General features: G+C 42.2%; 1 protein-coding gene across 2 annotated transcripts in view; it reads left to right on the top strand.

The window, feature by feature from the left end:
- The first annotated feature begins 298 nt into the window (after positions 1–298).
- CEMIP2 (cell migration inducing hyaluronidase 2) overlaps positions 299–17381 on the top strand; it is a 51277-nt gene continuing 34194 nt past the window's right edge. The window contains exons 1-2 of one of the 2 annotated variants that reach the window (XM_048291316.1): positions 299–526; positions 13316–13652. In XM_048291316.1, coding sequence (XP_048147273.1) covers positions 13328–13652 — 325 coding nt within the window. In that variant the 5' untranslated portion in view covers positions 299–526; positions 13316–13327. Of the gene's footprint in view, positions 527–1176; positions 1378–13315; positions 13653–17381 lie in introns of those variants that run through there. The other variant, XM_048291315.1, reaches the window with a different exon arrangement.

Genomic DNA, 17381 nt, shown 5'->3' with positions numbered 1-17381 from the left:
GGGCAGTGTTCATAGACACACAAGTGAGTTATTACTTTGTATTCATCTGTTTGTAATATTCCCAAGGAAATAACTATGTTGGGAAACGTTTGTATTTCCCGAAGCATTTCATTGAAGCATCTTGAATACGATCAGGGTGTCTTTTTTGGTTTTTGGTTTTGTTTTTTTTTTTACTGTCTCATTAGTAATGAGTGTGGCCCAACCTCGGTGCACGGAAATGGTGGGAGGTCCCAGACTTAAGAGAAGTCCGTTGTCAGACTTACATCAAAGCAGACAGCCTGAGAGGCTGAGGTGCCCTGAATCTTCACAGTTCCTCTGAATGTCTACACCAATTGATGCTCTTTGCTATGTAACAGCTACAGGCAGCGGTTCTCTGAAATTCAGAACATTTTTTGGGTTTAGCTTGATTTTACTTAAAAAACATTAAAACCTGACACAAAATTAAAAAAAAAAAAAAATCAGAAAGTGGAGTCAGGTTTTCCAGTCAGCTCTTTGCCCTGGTCAGACTGCCCGGACTACAACCGCCGTAAGTAACTCAGTTCAGCCTGCACGTACCGACAGCTGCCGCGTGTCTCTGCTCTCTGCTACTGTCGCCTCTCATGCGCTCCGGGTGTCTCTCCATCGCTCCCCGCTGCCCCTCCGGAGACAGCACACTATCTTTCCTCGCTGCCGCCTGGCTCTTCAACTGCTCTCGTACCTCGCGCAAATTTCACACCGCCCAGGCAGCACCTGCGTGCTTATACTGTGGATTTATTATTATTTTATTATTGTTATTATTACTACTGCTACTATTACTATTATTACTATTACTTTAACTCGGACATCGGTATCTAACGCCGTGTCCAGTATTTGAGCTGCCAGTCAGCTCTTCTCCACACTGCCCAGAGGAGAGCCGTAGGTCAGGGCATGGATGCAAACTACCCTGTGCCTCCACTTGCCCACCCCAGGCCCTGGCGCTGCAGGAGGCGGCACCTGGTCCCCCGGTAGCAGCGGGAGGGCCTAGGCATACAGTCCGGCGGGGGAGCTCCAGGGGAGAGCCGGGCAGCGCAGCACCCGGCGGAGCGCAGAGCTGAGGTGCGGCCGGGCCGGGCGAGGGGCGGGCGGGCGGCCCCGCTCCTCCCCCGGCGCGGGGGCGGTGGGAGCGTGGGAGGCGGGGCTGCGGCGGCGGGGCGCAGCCGCCTCCGCTCGGGGCCCGCGATCTGGGTAGCCCCGCGGGGTTGCGGCCGCTGCCAATTGCGTAAGGGCGGCAGCCGAGGCGGGGAGCGGCGGAGTTAGAGAGCAGCCGGCGGCCTCCCGCCGTCTCCGGGGCGGGGAGCGCTATGCCGCCGCCCTGAGCGCGCCGCCGCCGCCCTGAGCGCGCCGCCGCGCCGGGCCCAGGTGAGAGCGCGCCCGGCCCGGCCGGGACCAGCGCGGGGCCGGGCCGTGCCGGGGCGAGGGCCGGGCCGCCGCGCCTCGCCAGCCGGGCTCCGCCGCACTGGCGTCTTTTGTTCCCGGGGCCGGCAGGAGGGGAGGGAAGGAGGGAGCGGGGGCGGCAGCAGCCGGCGGCGGGGCGGGGAGGGCCGGGCGGCAGCCGGAGGCGGGTGCGGCCGCCCTGAGGAGTCGCGCGTGCCCGGCAGGTGTGGGCCTCGCTCCGCTCCGCGGGGTCGCGGCAGGTGCGGCGGCGGGGCCGCGCTCCTCGGGCCGCGGCTTTGTTGGCGCGCCTGGTCGGATGCTGCCGGGATCGCGGTGGAGAGCGACTGGGCTCAGGTCCGCATCGCGGCGTGACTGCGCTCGGACTTGTCATAGGCATACGCGAGTGCTTGGGCTGTCGTGGAATGCCGTCCTTGTGACTGATAACCAGCAGCTGCTTTACTTGCCCCGAGGCACGGAAGAAACACTGAGAGTTGTACATCATCGCAGCCCCTCTAGGAAAAGCGGGTGTGCAGTGATTAATGCGCTGCATTTGTGCGACATCACATCTTAGATGAGGGCTGTGTGCTGAAGATACTACCCTTATTTGTATTTTACATGTGTATTTTACATGTGTATTTAGTGGCACGGTTTCCTTAAAAAAAAAGAGATTTTATGTTTCTGAGTAGTTCTAAAAACAAAATAGGAGCTGGGGCTTGACAAAGACAATGTAATAAGGAGTATAAAGTAGTACTTTGTATTTTTGTGTGGCGTTAGTCTGTTTTAATGAATCACAGAAAAAGATTGCCGTGGCTTGCTGGTGGTGTGAAATGGCCCATGGGTAGCAGTAAGGAGGAGGGAGGTTCATCTTTGTTCGTAGGAGTCTATAGCTCTTCGAGGTGCTTTGTCTGCGTGGATCCTGTGCACTGCCAGCATGGATGTGAAATCTCCTACCAGATCAAGTTTGTTGGGCCTGCTCCTCCTGCACTCTCTCTATTAATACAGCATCCGGCAGACTGTATGCCAGGGACTTGAGCTAGGCAAAGAGGCCAGAGAAATAAGTTATATGTAAAGCACAAGTAATGCCTCCAGCTACAGAGGGATTCAGGAAGAAAAAAGAGAATGTGGAGGGGAAGAGGACAAAGACAAGGGGTCTTGTGAGGTCTGTGCTAAAATGAGAGTGTCTTCTGAAGTTCAGCATCTCAGCAGGAGCTGTGGTGTGTGCTGTTTTGAGATGTGGATAGATGTTTCTCAGTGGCACACTGTAGGTTTTTTTAATTACGAATATTAACACATTAGCCCCACAGTATTTTGTGGGGAATGTGGTGTTGAGGGTTGGCTGGAAGCTTTTAGCAAGTTCATCTGACTTGTTGTTAGTAGAGACACTAACTAGTAGGAGATGGTGGCGTCTCTTGTAAAAATCATTGTTTTCAGAAGGCCCTGTGTAATCCACTAAAGGTCTCCCAGCTGTTACAACTCCTGTGACTGGAAGCACTGGAAGCCTTTTGGTGGCACAGTTCACAAGTTGACAAACCAGGGGAACAAATAAGGTTGTTTTTCCTCTAAGGCATGAATATAAAAACAGGTAGAGCACAAGCTGTGGGACTGTCTTGGTTATTTTGCTCAGGGTTTTTGGGTTTTTTGTTTTTTGGTTCGGTTTTTTTTTTTTTGGTGTTGATACATATTGGAGTAGCTTGTATTTCAAATGAAGTTAGGAGGTTTATTTCCTTGATTAATGACAGGGTCCAGCAGGACAGGTGCTTTTCAGTCTGACTTAAATACTTCAACATCCTTACCACCAAGGTTGCAAAGAAATGTCTGCATGCTGATGCCATGAAGATTTTTTGCCTTTTCTTTTATACCCATTATACCTTTTTTACAACTTCTGTATTCTTAGTGCTTTTTGCCTACATTCTTGGACTTGTTTGTTCAACTAGGAGACTAAATGTTTTGGAAGCTCCATAGGTAGGGGTTAGTGTGCCCCAGACCCCAAGGTCCTCTCCAGAACACATTATGTAAACTAAGATAGAACCATCCAGGAGAAGGTTCCTTGGGGAGGAGGGGGGGCTCATTCAGGCCTCTCATTGGGGAATTTTTGATAGATATGCTGGTTAGTAAGACCTATAATGTTATACCAGATCTTTTGGGGGTGGGCATTGCAGTGTGCATTGGGGTGCATTTGACCTGGACGTAGTGCACCTAAGGATCCTTAAAATAAATACCAAGGTAAAATGCTTTTTTCCCTCCTAACCATGTTTGACTCTTGATTTTAAGACCAGGAAAAGGCATCATTGCCTTGGACCATCAGGACTAAAAATGTTTTTTAATTACAGGTAACTTTTAATATGCATTAAATACAAAGCCCAGTCATTAAATTCCTTTATTATATGTCCAGCATGTTTCAGAAAAGTTTTATTAAACAGTTTTAGCATACTGTGTTTGTGTGTTTTGAGGTAAGTCAATTCAGCTTCTTGCTGGGGAAGTCTTGTTTGCAGAAAAGGAGCAGTGACTCAATTTTGTCTTACTTGTTGGATAGGAGGGAGCTGTTTGCTTCTCTACATGTGGGAAGGCTCCAGCTACCCTGTGCTAGGATTGGAGCTTCATCTCCTCTTAGTTCTGCCTTGTACTGGAGCTGGGGGAAGCTGGGGAGGAGAGGGAACCTGTCCCCATTGTCTGCTGGAGGCCGATGCTGCAGCCTCCACAGCTGTAAGGGCACACCCCTGCTACCCCTGCCCCACGGCTGAAGGAGCTCCCTCATGGGTCATATCATGTGTGACTTCAAGGGAACCTGTCCCACAGTGCTTGCGATGAACTGTTCTTCACCTTCTGTGTGCATGCACCAGTGATTTAAAAATTTCAGAAACTAGTGGGAAAATTTTTGCCTAGTAAATCTCACTTTCTGTATATTAAAAAATTAAACCATAGGAGTGTAATCTGAAGTATATCAGTAAGGTTCATACTTTGCATTAATAAGGCTGTTCTGTAGAATCACCTACAGTATGCATCAAAACATGGTTAAAGTCTGTATTGTAAATTGCAGTTTCTTGTTTGGAGTCAAATTGTGACTAGACTTGATCCATTCTCAACTTACCGAAAGGGATTTCACTATCAATTTAATGGAGTTATTTTTGGCAAGACAAATGGGAATGAATTGTTTGTAGATGTGGGTGTTTTTCCACAGAAGTATTTTCTTGGAATAGTAATACTGAGAAAGAAAGTGGAAAAAGAGTTGAAAAGTTGAGCAAAGATGTGAGGGAGAAAAGCGATGTATTTGCCAATACGGAAAGGAAATACTGAAGGCATTAAAGAATGCATACTTTAGAACTTGTAACTGGTTTTATTGCTTTCTTGTGAAGTAGGTTAACGGAAGGGAATGTGCTAGTAGCTCTTCTATCTTTTTCTCATATGGGATTAAGAAGAACATGATAAAAAGAGTACTGCAGTCATGTAAGATGACTAGCTATACCTGGCAGGATGTTGCAGTACTTGGCAGTTGGTTGCAGAGTTCTTGGAGTTTCCTAGAATGGAATTTACTGTAGTCAGCCAAAATACAAATGTAGCCACCAGCTCAGCAGAATGCATACTTAATGGTGGATTACGGGGCTTTGTTTTGCTGTTTGAAGATTGATATTTTGAGATATCCCAAATATGCTGTTTGTGTTTTTAATAAAAGGGCAATGATAGAATGTTTTTTCTTTAATAAAATTGTACGAACATATCACATTGTCAGTTGAGAGCCTGATGAAAAAGGAACAGTGACTTAATTTACCCATAGTTCTGTGATTTCTGTGATACCTTAGAGCCATGGGGTATGCTAGCATTCACATATACAGTCAAGTTGTTCTTCTTTAGTTCATCAGTAGACACACTTTACACAAGACCTTGTGCCCTCATGCATTTAGCTGGCAAGTGCTGTGCCCTTCTGCTGGATCGCCACAGTTCCTACAGCAAAATGAAAATTGTACTATGTTTCGGCTACTGTGTATCAGTTTGGCAGGTAGTGTACACAATCAGGTGAGGGTGTATTTTGTGCTGCTGATCTCAGCAGGCAATTGCAGCAGCTGAATTGAGGGGGATTTGGTCCTTAGAGGAGGAGAGGGGATTTTGGAAAAGTGAAGGCAAAAGACAGTTAAATGAGATCTTAAAGCATAGTAGAAGAGTGACCACATCACATCAGGCAAAGTGGCCATCCAGGCAATTACCGAGTGTTTGACAGTCATGAGTAATAGCCATCTGGTGAGGCTACTGCATGGTGATGCTACTGCTCTCAGCCTCAAAAAGCTTGCATTCCAAGGACTTCCTAAACTCAAAAGTGTTATTTATCCAATAATTCTCAGCTGACTTCTCTTCTGCACCCTTGTTGCTCTCTGAACCTATGTAAATTCTTGAAGTCCAGAGCATACAGCACTGAGTCAGGTTCACAGACTTCTCAGTGTCATCTTTTTTTTTCTTTCTTGGAAGAGGCATGAAACGTAATTTGCATTCTGCCAGCTACTTCTGACTCTATGGACCTGTGTCATATAGCTTCTCTCTTAAGTCATCCATTACCAGGATGAAAAATCCTTTGGGAGTTCAAAGAGCTAAGAGGTGCTGATGTCCCAGCTGTGTTCACACTGGATGTGATTGGATGTGATTTGGAGCTCTTAATTATTTTTTAATGCAGACTCATTTAACTTGGCTCATACAAATGCAAGACAGAAGAATGTGGGTGTGCAGCTGCAACAATTCAGCTTTTCAAGCAGCATTGTTTTTTTGTGGTTGATGCAGTTAAAATCTGCAGAGACAGTCCTTCAAGTATGCAGAATAAGGGGTGACATGTCATTTACTGAAGCTTGAGTTGGACTGAAGAAAAAATTCTAAGAACTTAACAGCTTTGCCTAAGAAAGAAAGAAATCCACATGCTGATATGGAAGAGAGCATGTTATGATACCGATTCATGTTTAAAATAATTTGAACATGACAACCCTTTGATGATTAAGTGATCGTATGAGTACACTCAGGAGTATTTTTGCATATGTCGGTTAACCAAAGCTAAGTATTGGATCTGACTCTTTCCCACACTTCCTGTTATATTCTGTGCTTTCATATATGCTTATGATGTATTTACAAGAGCTTTTCTAATTTGGTAATAAATATCTAATCTTACTACCTTTCTCTTTGGAGGAGGATTGTAGGCCTAGTGATTCAAGGTAGTGCCAGAACTCAACTTTACTTTTCTGAAGTGTAATACCATTACACAAAAAATTTTCCACTTTGAAGTCCTAAGGTGTAGCTGTTTTGGTTGGGATTTGGGTTTTTTTTAGAGACTACAAATACCTGTATTCCACTTCTTATTGTCAATATGAGAAGTAGTTTAAGTGTTTTTCCCTGGTTTTCATTTGGTTTTTTCCCCTACCGTCTTACTCAGGTTCTCTAAGGTGAATTTGCCTTCTCTAAGGCAAATCCGTCACTTTCGGGTGAAAGTTGTTGACTTAAGTGTAGCTATTTATTTACTTAAAAGTAGGCTGGTACTCAGATGCATCACTGAGCTGAGGCCAAAGCGTTCTCTAAACTAACCATCACAAAGTCCCTGTGAGGCTAGTGACCACTTTTTTTCTCATGTTACAGGCTTGGGACCCAAATAAGCTGTGACTCATGCAGCAAGCTAATGGCAGATGGGTGATTAAAATGCGAGTTTCCACTCTTGATCTCTTACACAAATTATTGAACATTTCATTTCTGAAAGTGGAACAGTGAAAATTATTCCATTCATTTTTCCTATTTCAGTATGTGCCATATTTCCTAGTGTGCTCTTGGATGTGCTGTATTTAAGTTGTTGATAATTCACTTGTTTCTGCATGGTTTCCTCCAGCAGAATGTGCTATTTTTTAAACAGTGAATGAAAAACAGAGTAGAGCTCTCCAATTTATAAGTAACTTATAAAGATAAACTGTGTCAAAAAGAAACAAAGGAAGGAAAAGAGGGAATTCGCTGGAAATGTCAGACACCATTTTAGATACACTGACTACAGTTTGCTGTGGCTTCTGGCTTACTTTTCTTTGTTTCAGTGGGCAAGACCTGATGCTACTACAGTTGTATTTGAGCAGACTGAAAATTGCAGTGTCTTCGGGTGAATTAAGAATTCTTGAAGGCTTACAGGATGATGTTTGGTGTCTAGGAACTGGAAAAAAACATGTCCCTGCAGTTTCTGCAGTAAGACGCATCTCTGCAGCACTACAAAAATCCCTAAGTTTTGTACGTAAACTTTCTGCAAAATTACATACTTCATCTGCTGCATCAAATGTTCTGTAAGTGAAACCAGGTGAGTGCTGCAGAGCTTGTTCACACAAACTGTATGTGAAGGACAAAAGCCCAGTTGTCATTGGAACAGGGAACCATTTTTCTTGTACAAATACCATCTGAGCTTTGTCTCATCCTTACTAGTGATCTGCCAAACACCTGCACAGGAGGGTAGGAATGAAATTCATGGCTCTCCTGTATGCTGTCAGCCATGGACATGAGAATGGTTTTATTTGACCATAATTTCATACTTATTCCCACAGACAAATTCTATTCCAGAGTGTCTGTTTACCTGTTTCCCTTGGAATGGAATCTTCTGACTATTCTCTCCCCCTCACCTCATCATCCTTTCTAATCCATGGATAATAGCTTAACTGTTTTGCATATCACCTAAACATATGTAGTTCAACTTTCCTTTCTTGTATATAAGTTTGAAATTTGCTTCTGAACTGGAGAGAGACTTGTGTTCTCCTAGAGTTCATTAGACCAGCTGATGAAGTTTATTTCTATCTAAAGGCCTTCTCTCTCACCATAAATATAAGGCATGCTTTCACTTCTGTCTCTCGATGTGTGGTACTGAAGTAATTCTGTGATTCTGTACTTTGAAAGATTCGGTTTAAGAAATGTGGACCTTGGCTCAAGTGGTTGTGTATCATGGAATTTTACATGTTTTCTAAGTGCCAAGAAATTCACTAAAAATTAGTAGTTGCTATGCAGGAAATTCAGAAAATCTGGTGCAATAAAGCTTATCTTTTAAGTTTTGTAACTTCTACCATTCTTATATCTCTGTTTCTTGCTGATTTTTGCTCTGATTTTCTTCTGAAAGTGGTGGGCAAGGGAAAAGACTTGGTAGTGGCATGCAGAAAACAGCATATGTGTCTAGATGTCAGTAGAGTTTTTACAGATTTTTTTTTTTGTAACTCAGCTGAGATTTTCAGGCTTTTATAAATTTTGTGATTTCCAACAGTTACTTAACCGTAGCAGTGCATCTTACTGTGTACGTATTCTTTCCAGCTTTTGTGCATGGGTGGAAAAGTAGGTTCCTTCCAATATGCTGTTTATTGTCTTAGTGAATAGGTGTAATTTCAGAATGAGGCAGTATGAGAAAATGTGGGCATGGAAAGGAAAGCATGTGGGCACCCTGTTTGGAATCATTCTTACTAGTGAGGTTGAGATTTGTTGAACTGGGGACTTCCAAAGCACTTGAGCATTGACATTAGTATCTCTATTGTAGTTGACCAGCTTGAAGGTCTGTAAAGGTGTGTATGTCATACTTTAGGAGCTTGCTTTACATCACTTTCTGTTCAATAATTGTTTCTACTTAGGAGCTTTTTAATACTGCGTTCTTGTCTCTTTCCATTTTCATGGGTTTCTCACTGCCCTTTGGTTTTATACCAGACAAGTGCCTCTACCAGGAAAGTAGTAATAACTTTTGTGGTACTATGTTGCATGGGGAAATATTTTTTTGTGTATGTGTTGTTTTCCTCCACCCTTTGCTCAGTCTTTTCCTTAGCAGGAATTATATACTCTGAGGCTAGACAGTGTGATGATAGGTCAACAGTAGAGCTGGTGGTGTTTGGTGGCCCAGATCAACAGAAGTGTGTCATTTCTTCTGGTTTCTCTTTTGTTTTACTTTTAAGACCTGTGATCCGTAAAGCATGCTTCAAGAGAAGCATTAATTTCTTTGCACTGTATGAAGTAAGCAAACTTTCTTCACTAAGTTTTCAGACAGTGCAGGAGTAGTGTGGGAGTTTTTTAGCACGTTTGACATGTTTTTTTACAGTTAGCACTTGGCAACACAGAAATGTAAAATATCTTGGTATTTTTCTCACTTTTTGGGTGGTGTCAGGTGATGTTTTGAGTTATCTGGTAAAAGAAGCCAATTTCCAGCCCCAAAATGAACAACGGATAAGCATGCTGCTTGCTTCCAAGCACACAGTCACGTCTCAGGAGGTTCATATGTTATCCCCTGGTTGTACAGTGTGTACATGTTTCCAGTTTCTGACCATGTGGAGCAATGTGGGTTGTATGAGTGTGTGGTAGCAGCACATGTTAAAAGTGGTGAAGGAATTCTTGAGGAGATGGGAGATGTTGCAGCCTGTTCAGCAGCTCACTGCTGTCTGCCTGCTGGGATTTGCTGTCCACATCTGTTTGCTCAGATGCTCTGTAGACAGATCCGGGCTTGCAGGTATTCACTGTTTTCACTTGGAAGCTGTGCAAAATAAACCTTTAATTTTTTTTTTTTAATTTAAGATGTGTTGCCTGATATGACCAGCATGAGAAGTACTTGTTTGCTTGCTCATGCTGTAAGAAGGGGTGCACGAGCAGAAACCTGGATTGTGTGGAGTAGCCCTCCTCTTGCAAAAGAGTGATATGCAAATAGTGCAGTCATCCAGCAGATGGGTGGCGATACTCCAGATATATCGTGGGCTGAAGCATCTGAGATACTCCAGCTGAGTCTGTGCATTGGAAGCTTCCCTCCTACTGATGGGCTGGAAGCACATGCTTAAGTGTGGCCCTGCCTAAAAGCTGTGTTGAATCTTGCATAATACTCTGATGTGCAAGAAGTTTGGGAATAGTATAACAGCAGCATTAGTAAGTGGTGTTACAACACATTTGTACAGATACAGCTCTGTATAAATGCTAAGTAATTGGTTTTATGTGGTGTGAGAACTTGACTCTTATTGAAAGCACTGTGAAGCAAGCAGCAAAGTAAAATACTGCATCATCCTGTGTACCACAGTACGATTGCAAAAGTGTGTGGTGTTCTTGTCTGGGACTGACCATCAGGAAGTGATGCCCAGATCATGAGTTCCTGTAGGAGACCACAGCATAGGCACAGGTCAAAGGGAAACGTGGAAAAATTCAGATGCATGGGAACTTGCAAGCAAATGTGGTATTTACATCATTCAGGTGTTTGACTATTTTGTCCTGCATTTTACTCTGTAAATTCATTTGCAGAGTAAAATTTGTGTTGTATTTGTGACGCACTGTATTTGTGCAGCCAAATAACTGCACTCTTTGGGTCATAACTGGCCATACAGCCAATTACTATACATGCATTTATGTGGTGCTCTCTGAAGGCTTCCTCAGAGTGGAAATAAAGAAGCCAATAATTTGAATCAGATTATCAGTCTGTCTTTTAAAAAAACCAGTAGCTGCTCAACAGGATATAAGAGATCCTTTTTCAGCGAGACTTTCAAATAACACATGAAGAGGGAAGGGAGTATTGCAATGGTTCCTCCTGTTGTAATGGAAAACTGTATGGTGAGTCTTTAGAATATGCTAAGTATCTCCTTATGTCTTAGTTTCATTATTTTTATTTTATAATGGCTAAGACAGCAATTCTGCCGTCTCTTTCCCACCTGTCCTTGGGGTGACCTGTGTTTTCACTTGAGCAGGATAGTTGAAAACCTTTTACAGTTGCCAAAATGAGGTTTGCAAACGAAGCGCAATGCTTTGTACAACAAAAAATACGCTTGAAATATGACACAATTGTTTCCAATGGCTGCTGTAATGAATGTTTGTTTGTTTTTTATTATTTCTTTAGAGGTCTGGCAGTACTTTAAGAGGCTTTGGTGGGCAAAACTATGGTAAAATTATTTTGTAAAACTATTTCAAGTCTTGCATAGCCAATCTGAATTTAGTTGATATAGCTGAGTAATTAACAAACTTTTTAACTGTTGGTATTACACTATAATGAGCTCTGTAGTAATTTCCTCAGTGTCACAGATAAATGTCATAGCTGAAAACTTAACCAAGTTTAAGGTGTTGGGGTTTCAAACCATAAAAAAAACCCTCAATGCTGGATCAGATTTCTTAAAATGTTTAATTAAGAAGCTAGTCCAGCATTTGTTTAGCGAGACATAAATACTGTCTTTGAATTAGCTGAAAAGCTCCATCTCTAGTCAGCTTTTAATACATCTAAAACACAGAAATTACTTTCACTGCTGAGAGATGACAAGTTGAGTGTAAAAGCACATGAGGTTAAAGCAAACTGTTCCACAGTACACATGACTCATTGGGCAGTTAAGTTTGAGAGCAGAGGATTAGGTTTGGGAAATAGTTTGTCAAAGAACAGAAAGGAGAATGCTGAAAATTAATTTTTTATAATGAGCAGGTGCAAGAAGCACTTCTGAAGGACTCGGAATAATTTTTGCATTCTGAGATAGCTACTCCAGTTAATGTTTCAGTGCCTTCATTGTCATTGTGCATACGTCTGGGGGTGCACTGTCTCCCATGAAAGAGTAATCTAGCCTGTTCAGTAGTAACAGCTCTTTTTCCTTGAAACAGTGACATATCAGATTTTGCGGCATGTGGGACAAAAGGTTCCTTTGCTACTTCTCAGAATAAGATTACAGTTCTCACATTCTTCCTTCATCAGCGTGCCTGACACTTCAGAGTATGGCTCAGACTTCCCTTTGTTAATGGAACAGAAAGAGGATCTTTATACTCCCCCATTATCAGTAGTTTTTATTTTTCCTAAACTTTGCTGTTTAATACACTACTTGTGCCTAAATCCTCTTCAGGGTTTGGTTTCAAAAGTTAGGTTTCAGTTAACTGAAACTTGACCATCTTTATCCAAAAATTCCATCTATAAGAAATGTTAATCATTTTGAGGAAGAAAAATTATACCAGCTTTGTGAATACTCTGTACAACACTGTTGACTGGAAAACCAGAGAAAACAGTCAAATGCAGGTTTGTCTCTTAAACTAGACAAGTGTGGTGAGTTACAACTGCTGCTGAAGATGGGTGAGGCAGTGATGGCACTGGTACGCTTTCCTCTTGATGTACTTCAGAAGATGGAAACAGTACTAGTAACTGAAATAAAAGCAGCACTCACTTCTGCGTGGTAGGTACAAAGATCTGAAGCAGTCATGTTGCTTCCAGACTTCGTGTCCAAAGCCAGGCATCTCAGCAGTGAGAAAAATTACAAGGTTTGCTGAACAAGATGTAGGTGACTTTCTTACAGAATCGTTCCTGATGCACCTTTACTAGCAATTGAATCATACTGTGAGTAAATTAAGAGTTTGACAGCTCTATGCACCTCAGCTTATTAAAAGGGTTCACAAAGTTGCATCAGCATGACTAGAAATAAAATAGTATTTGGTATTTTGTATATAAAATTTAAATAGCTTTTAGGGCTTCCAGTGTAGAAGGCAGGCTTGTCTTTTTTCAGCTTCTTTTCCACAAGGGAAAGTGGTGAGTTTGTTCAGCTTCTGTGTACAGAAAAAGTACATTTAGACATTCTTTGCATAATTGTGGGGAAGCAGGAGTTGCTAGCTTTGTCATTGTTCAGCTGATTTCTTAATCTCATACTACAAGTTAGCTGTGAAAATAGTCTGTGAAAAATACCCACTGGAACTATGAAGAAGTGGTGTGTGCTGTACTGGGTTCCCACACCACATGCTTTTGAATTTTTGTTGAAGACGTATGCTATTGTTCGATGCAGTTATTCCATGGCAAGTGACCAGTAACAGGTGACTGATACTTTGTAAATAGTCCCAGCTTCAGTGGCTGTTCTTGACATATGTGGCTTAAAATTGCCTTTTGTTGTCCTTTTTTTTTGTTTTATGCATTTTGATGTGTGTTCTGAAAGCCTGTCTCTTTATTTTTTCCCTCTGTGTGTGTGTGTGCGTGTTCCAGTGACTTTATAACATGCAAGGCACTGATACCAGGGGGACCTCCCCTGCATTCCTCCGTCCTCAGAATGGGAGCAGTCACAGGTCTTCGGGATATGTCCCAGGGAGAATTGCCCCTCTCCGTCCCCCGCCGCCTTCGCAGAGCCATGCTGCAGCAGAATTTACCTCGGCGAGACAAGAAGCCCAGACAAGACTCCCGTCCCTACCAGTGGAGCAGCACCGCCGACAGGCAGAAGCCAACAGGCATAAAAATACTCTCATTTGCTCTGCCATTTCTAGCCTTTCACTTTTTGTTGCACTGGGGATTTTTTTGGGAATAGCTTCAAAATATGCTCCAGATGGTAAGTTCTTTTGCAAAGAAAATAATCCCTAGAAGTTATGCTACCTGTGAGCATAATTCAGTAATTCAGCATCAGGATTAATGTTGAAAGTTAAGTGCAAAAATAGGACACTTACTGTGATTTTAACATCGAAGGAGGCAGAGTTTGGGGGCAAAGATCAGCTCCCATTTTTGTTATCTGTGTTGTTTTTATTATGCGTGGTTTGATTTACTTACATGAAATAGAAAGGCATAGCAGTAAATAAAGATTACTGGTGAGGGGAGAAAGAGGCATGAATGCTTTATAATTATTTTTGTCTGCAGAAGCTGTCTTATAGGTTCACAAATTGTAGACCACACTAAATCCTATCTGTTTAAGCAGTAACTAAGGAAGATAGTAAAAAAATGTTAAAGTAAAATCACTTAAAAAAATCTCTGAGAACGTATGCTAATAGTATGTGTTTGTTTTGTTTATATGCAAATTGGGCAGGGACCTTTTTTGATCTATGAGCCCTGATTTTTTGTTTTCAGCTCATTTTAGAAAACAGGGCAGCTTCTGCGGAATTTGGAGAATCTCTGAAATGTGTCAGTGGTTGTAAAGCATCAACAGGTGATGTGATCACAAAGTGTATGTCCCTCTAGCCAGTTACTCCTAGAAGATGCTGTGAGGTGCAGTTGCTAAATCTTGGTAGTACAGTTTGCAGTATGGGTTGTTTTGGTGAGTTTGTTTAGATTTTTTAAGGCAGTAGTCAGGTTTCTAAAAGCTAAACAGGATTTTGAATTGAAACTGTTGGCTGTTGTAATAAGAGACTTCTCAGTGGCTTTTGACATAGTAATTAAAAAGATGCTGTTTCCAAAGTCAGTGCAATACAGGCTGAACAAATCAGATAAGCAGCTGAAGACTTCAGATACAGTACAAAATGCTTCCAGCTGAAGTGCTCTTGGTGGTGGCTTGCTGATATACCTCCTTGGATGAAGACTGAGTTTTCCTAATAATTATGAAGGAAATCAATAAAACCTTAGGGACTAGTAAATGGAAGGTTATTCCTGTTATGATCTAGATTGCTGTTAATGGGTACATATGCAGTAAGTGCTTTGGTTACAGACAAATTCCAGAGGAGACCGAAGGGTGACTTACCCAAATGACTCTCTGAAATACTTTAGGGTGGAGCCAGGCTCTTCTCAGTGGTACTGTACAATAGGACAAGAGTTAATAAGAAGTTCCACCATAATATGAGGAAGAACTTCACTGTATGAGTGACTGTGCACTGGCACAGATTGCCCAGAGAGGCTGTGGAGTCTCCCTCACTGGAGATACTCCAGAACTGTCTGGACACAATTCTGTGCAATGTGCTCTGGGATGACCCTGCTTAAGCAGGGAGGCTGGACCAAATGACCCACTGTGGTCCCTTCCAGCCTTATTTATTCTATGATATTGTGAAACCCTGACACAAGAGAAACTGCTACAGGCACCAGGGAAAGTCTGGCTGTTGTTTCAGTCTTGCAGTATGGTTGTTGCAGAAGCTCCCCAAAAGTTCCCCAGCAGGTTGAAATGTTAATGTGTTTACCTCTGACCCAAGCACATGTGGTACTGCAGCGAATGACACCACTTCCTGTTAGGTGTGCTTTTCTTCAGGGCTAATTGGAAATCCGTATTGTCAGAACTTGTAATGGCTGTTTAAAAGGCAGTGGAGGGAATGTGACACTTGGTAGTAAATGCACGTAAATCCTAAACCTCCACCATACTTTCCCTGAAGGGAGGATGCTGCTTGTCAGCGTTTCTGTTCCTGCTTGTCAGCTGGTTTCTTTTTCCTCCTTGCTTCTGTATTCCTGGCATTTACTCCTAACTCATCTAAGGAGTCCTGAACACTGGAGATCAGGGAGAGCAATGGAAATGCAGTTTCCTTCCCCATTTCCCCAGGCTTCTGATGCAAGGAGAATGGCAAGCTGGGGAGACTTCCAGGGAAGAGTTCTTCACTCTTGAAGCTCTCAGCTGGACTTGGCCAGGGCAAACAGAATCCTCAGAAAATTTAGCTGCAGAAGTCTGATAAACTTCTGCTGAGCAGAATATAGCACTGATTACTTTTTTCCAGAGGCCTTAAAAGCTCCAGATGTGGTGTCTAAACAGGTAGAAAGGAACTGTTTAGTTATAGCTCAAGAACTGTTTCCTGCCTGTCTTTTTCTCCTGTCAAATTTCATTTGCTTACTCCATGAAAAGTTCTAGCATTGGGGTTTTTTTTGTCAGGACATTTTCTCGTGAATGGTGTACTTTTCCTCCACCATTTGTAGAAATTTTACTTTTCCCCCCAACTCTAATAAAAGCAACTAAACCTTAAGGAATGCTTCAGGTTCCATTTTTACAGAAGTGTTTTGAAGCAGAGGCTTGACTTGAAAAATTTTCAACGTTAGTGGCTAAATTTGGCAAGGTCATCACTACCTAACAGTTTCTGGTCTGTGCTTCTGTTTTTATTTAACTTTAAAGGCAATAACTATCATCTATAAAATCTACTCGGTAATTTTGGAGATAACATATGGTGAAGTTCTAAATATTTTATGTTTTCATGAAACCCACCACAATTGCTAAGGGAGAATTTCAAAATACTTTTGCTAAATACATATGATCTGCTTGCCAAAAAGTTGACCCACTGTGCCCCAAAAGCATGTTTGCATTACAGGAGTGCCTGTTTCTGATTCTGATGGCTTTCTTGCTGGATTGTAATGTACAATAGATTTGTAAACTATAATTTTTTTAGTTACTGTTCTATACCTCTTCTTTCTGATTCAACAGAAAAATCATGGTCACTAGATCTGCTCTTCTGTGAATCACACTAAGCAGAAGTCATCAGGTTGCTGACTCATGGTTTCCTCACACTGCCCTTTGCTACCAGCCAGGAAATAAGTGTTTCTTCACAATGCTTGTGTGTGTGGTGTCTGGGGAAAAGGGATTAGGGACTCTGCATGAATCAGGCAGTAGACTTGCCTTTATCTGGTGTGTGCTCAGCAGTCTTGCTGATTGCAGTTCTCCTTGCTTTTTGGCTTTCCCTCATGTTGAATTACATTTTCTAAAAGATGTCTTCATAGGATTCTCCCAAAAGATTTTATTTTGTTTTTATTTTTATAATACTACTTGTATGCCTTTTGCCCTTTCTGCAGTTTGCTAATTTTTCCCCAATGGTAGTCAAATCTTGGTTTATGTGGGTTTCCTGAGTTGGGAGGGATTTGAAATGTGGAGAGTTAATAGCAAAGGAAAAATATTTCTGTTAGCAAAACTAAGGCTGGCTTGTATTAAACTTGTGGATATTAATTTCTTTAGATGCTGCAAGAATGGACTATTTCTGACAGCTTTTTGCATTGAAGGAGCATTTCAGAAGTGGGGGTGTATTTCTCCAGAAGATAGGATGTGAAAAGGTTATTTTGGCTGTTACCCTCAGTTGGCCTCTCCTAACATGTTTATTTTGGCATCTTTTTGATTGTCTTTTGCATAAGAAAAATATCTTCAATATTTTAATTTTTTAATATTTATTTTTAATTTTGGTAAGATAATCCAAGGAATATGGCTTCCAGTTTTTACAGTATGTCTATGCTTCCACATTACTCAGATGCTTAATTTGCTAGAGGTGTGTAGTATAAATACTACATTGCTGTAACTTTGTCTGAAATCACGCAAGCCTGACACTTCTTGCTGTTGCCTCTCCTTCTCTGGCCTTGTAGCTCCGTGTTACTGCCTGTGTAGTGCCAGGGTTTCCAGCAA

Source organism: Corvus hawaiiensis, chromosome Z (genome assembly GCF_020740725.1).
Source record: "Corvus hawaiiensis isolate bCorHaw1 chromosome Z, bCorHaw1.pri.cur, whole genome shotgun sequence".
In the NCBI taxonomy this organism is placed as follows: Eukaryota; Metazoa; Chordata; class Aves; order Passeriformes; family Corvidae; genus Corvus; species Corvus hawaiiensis.
Note: the sequence above shows the minus strand (reverse complement) of the source record. Positions and strands in the feature narration are given on the sequence as shown.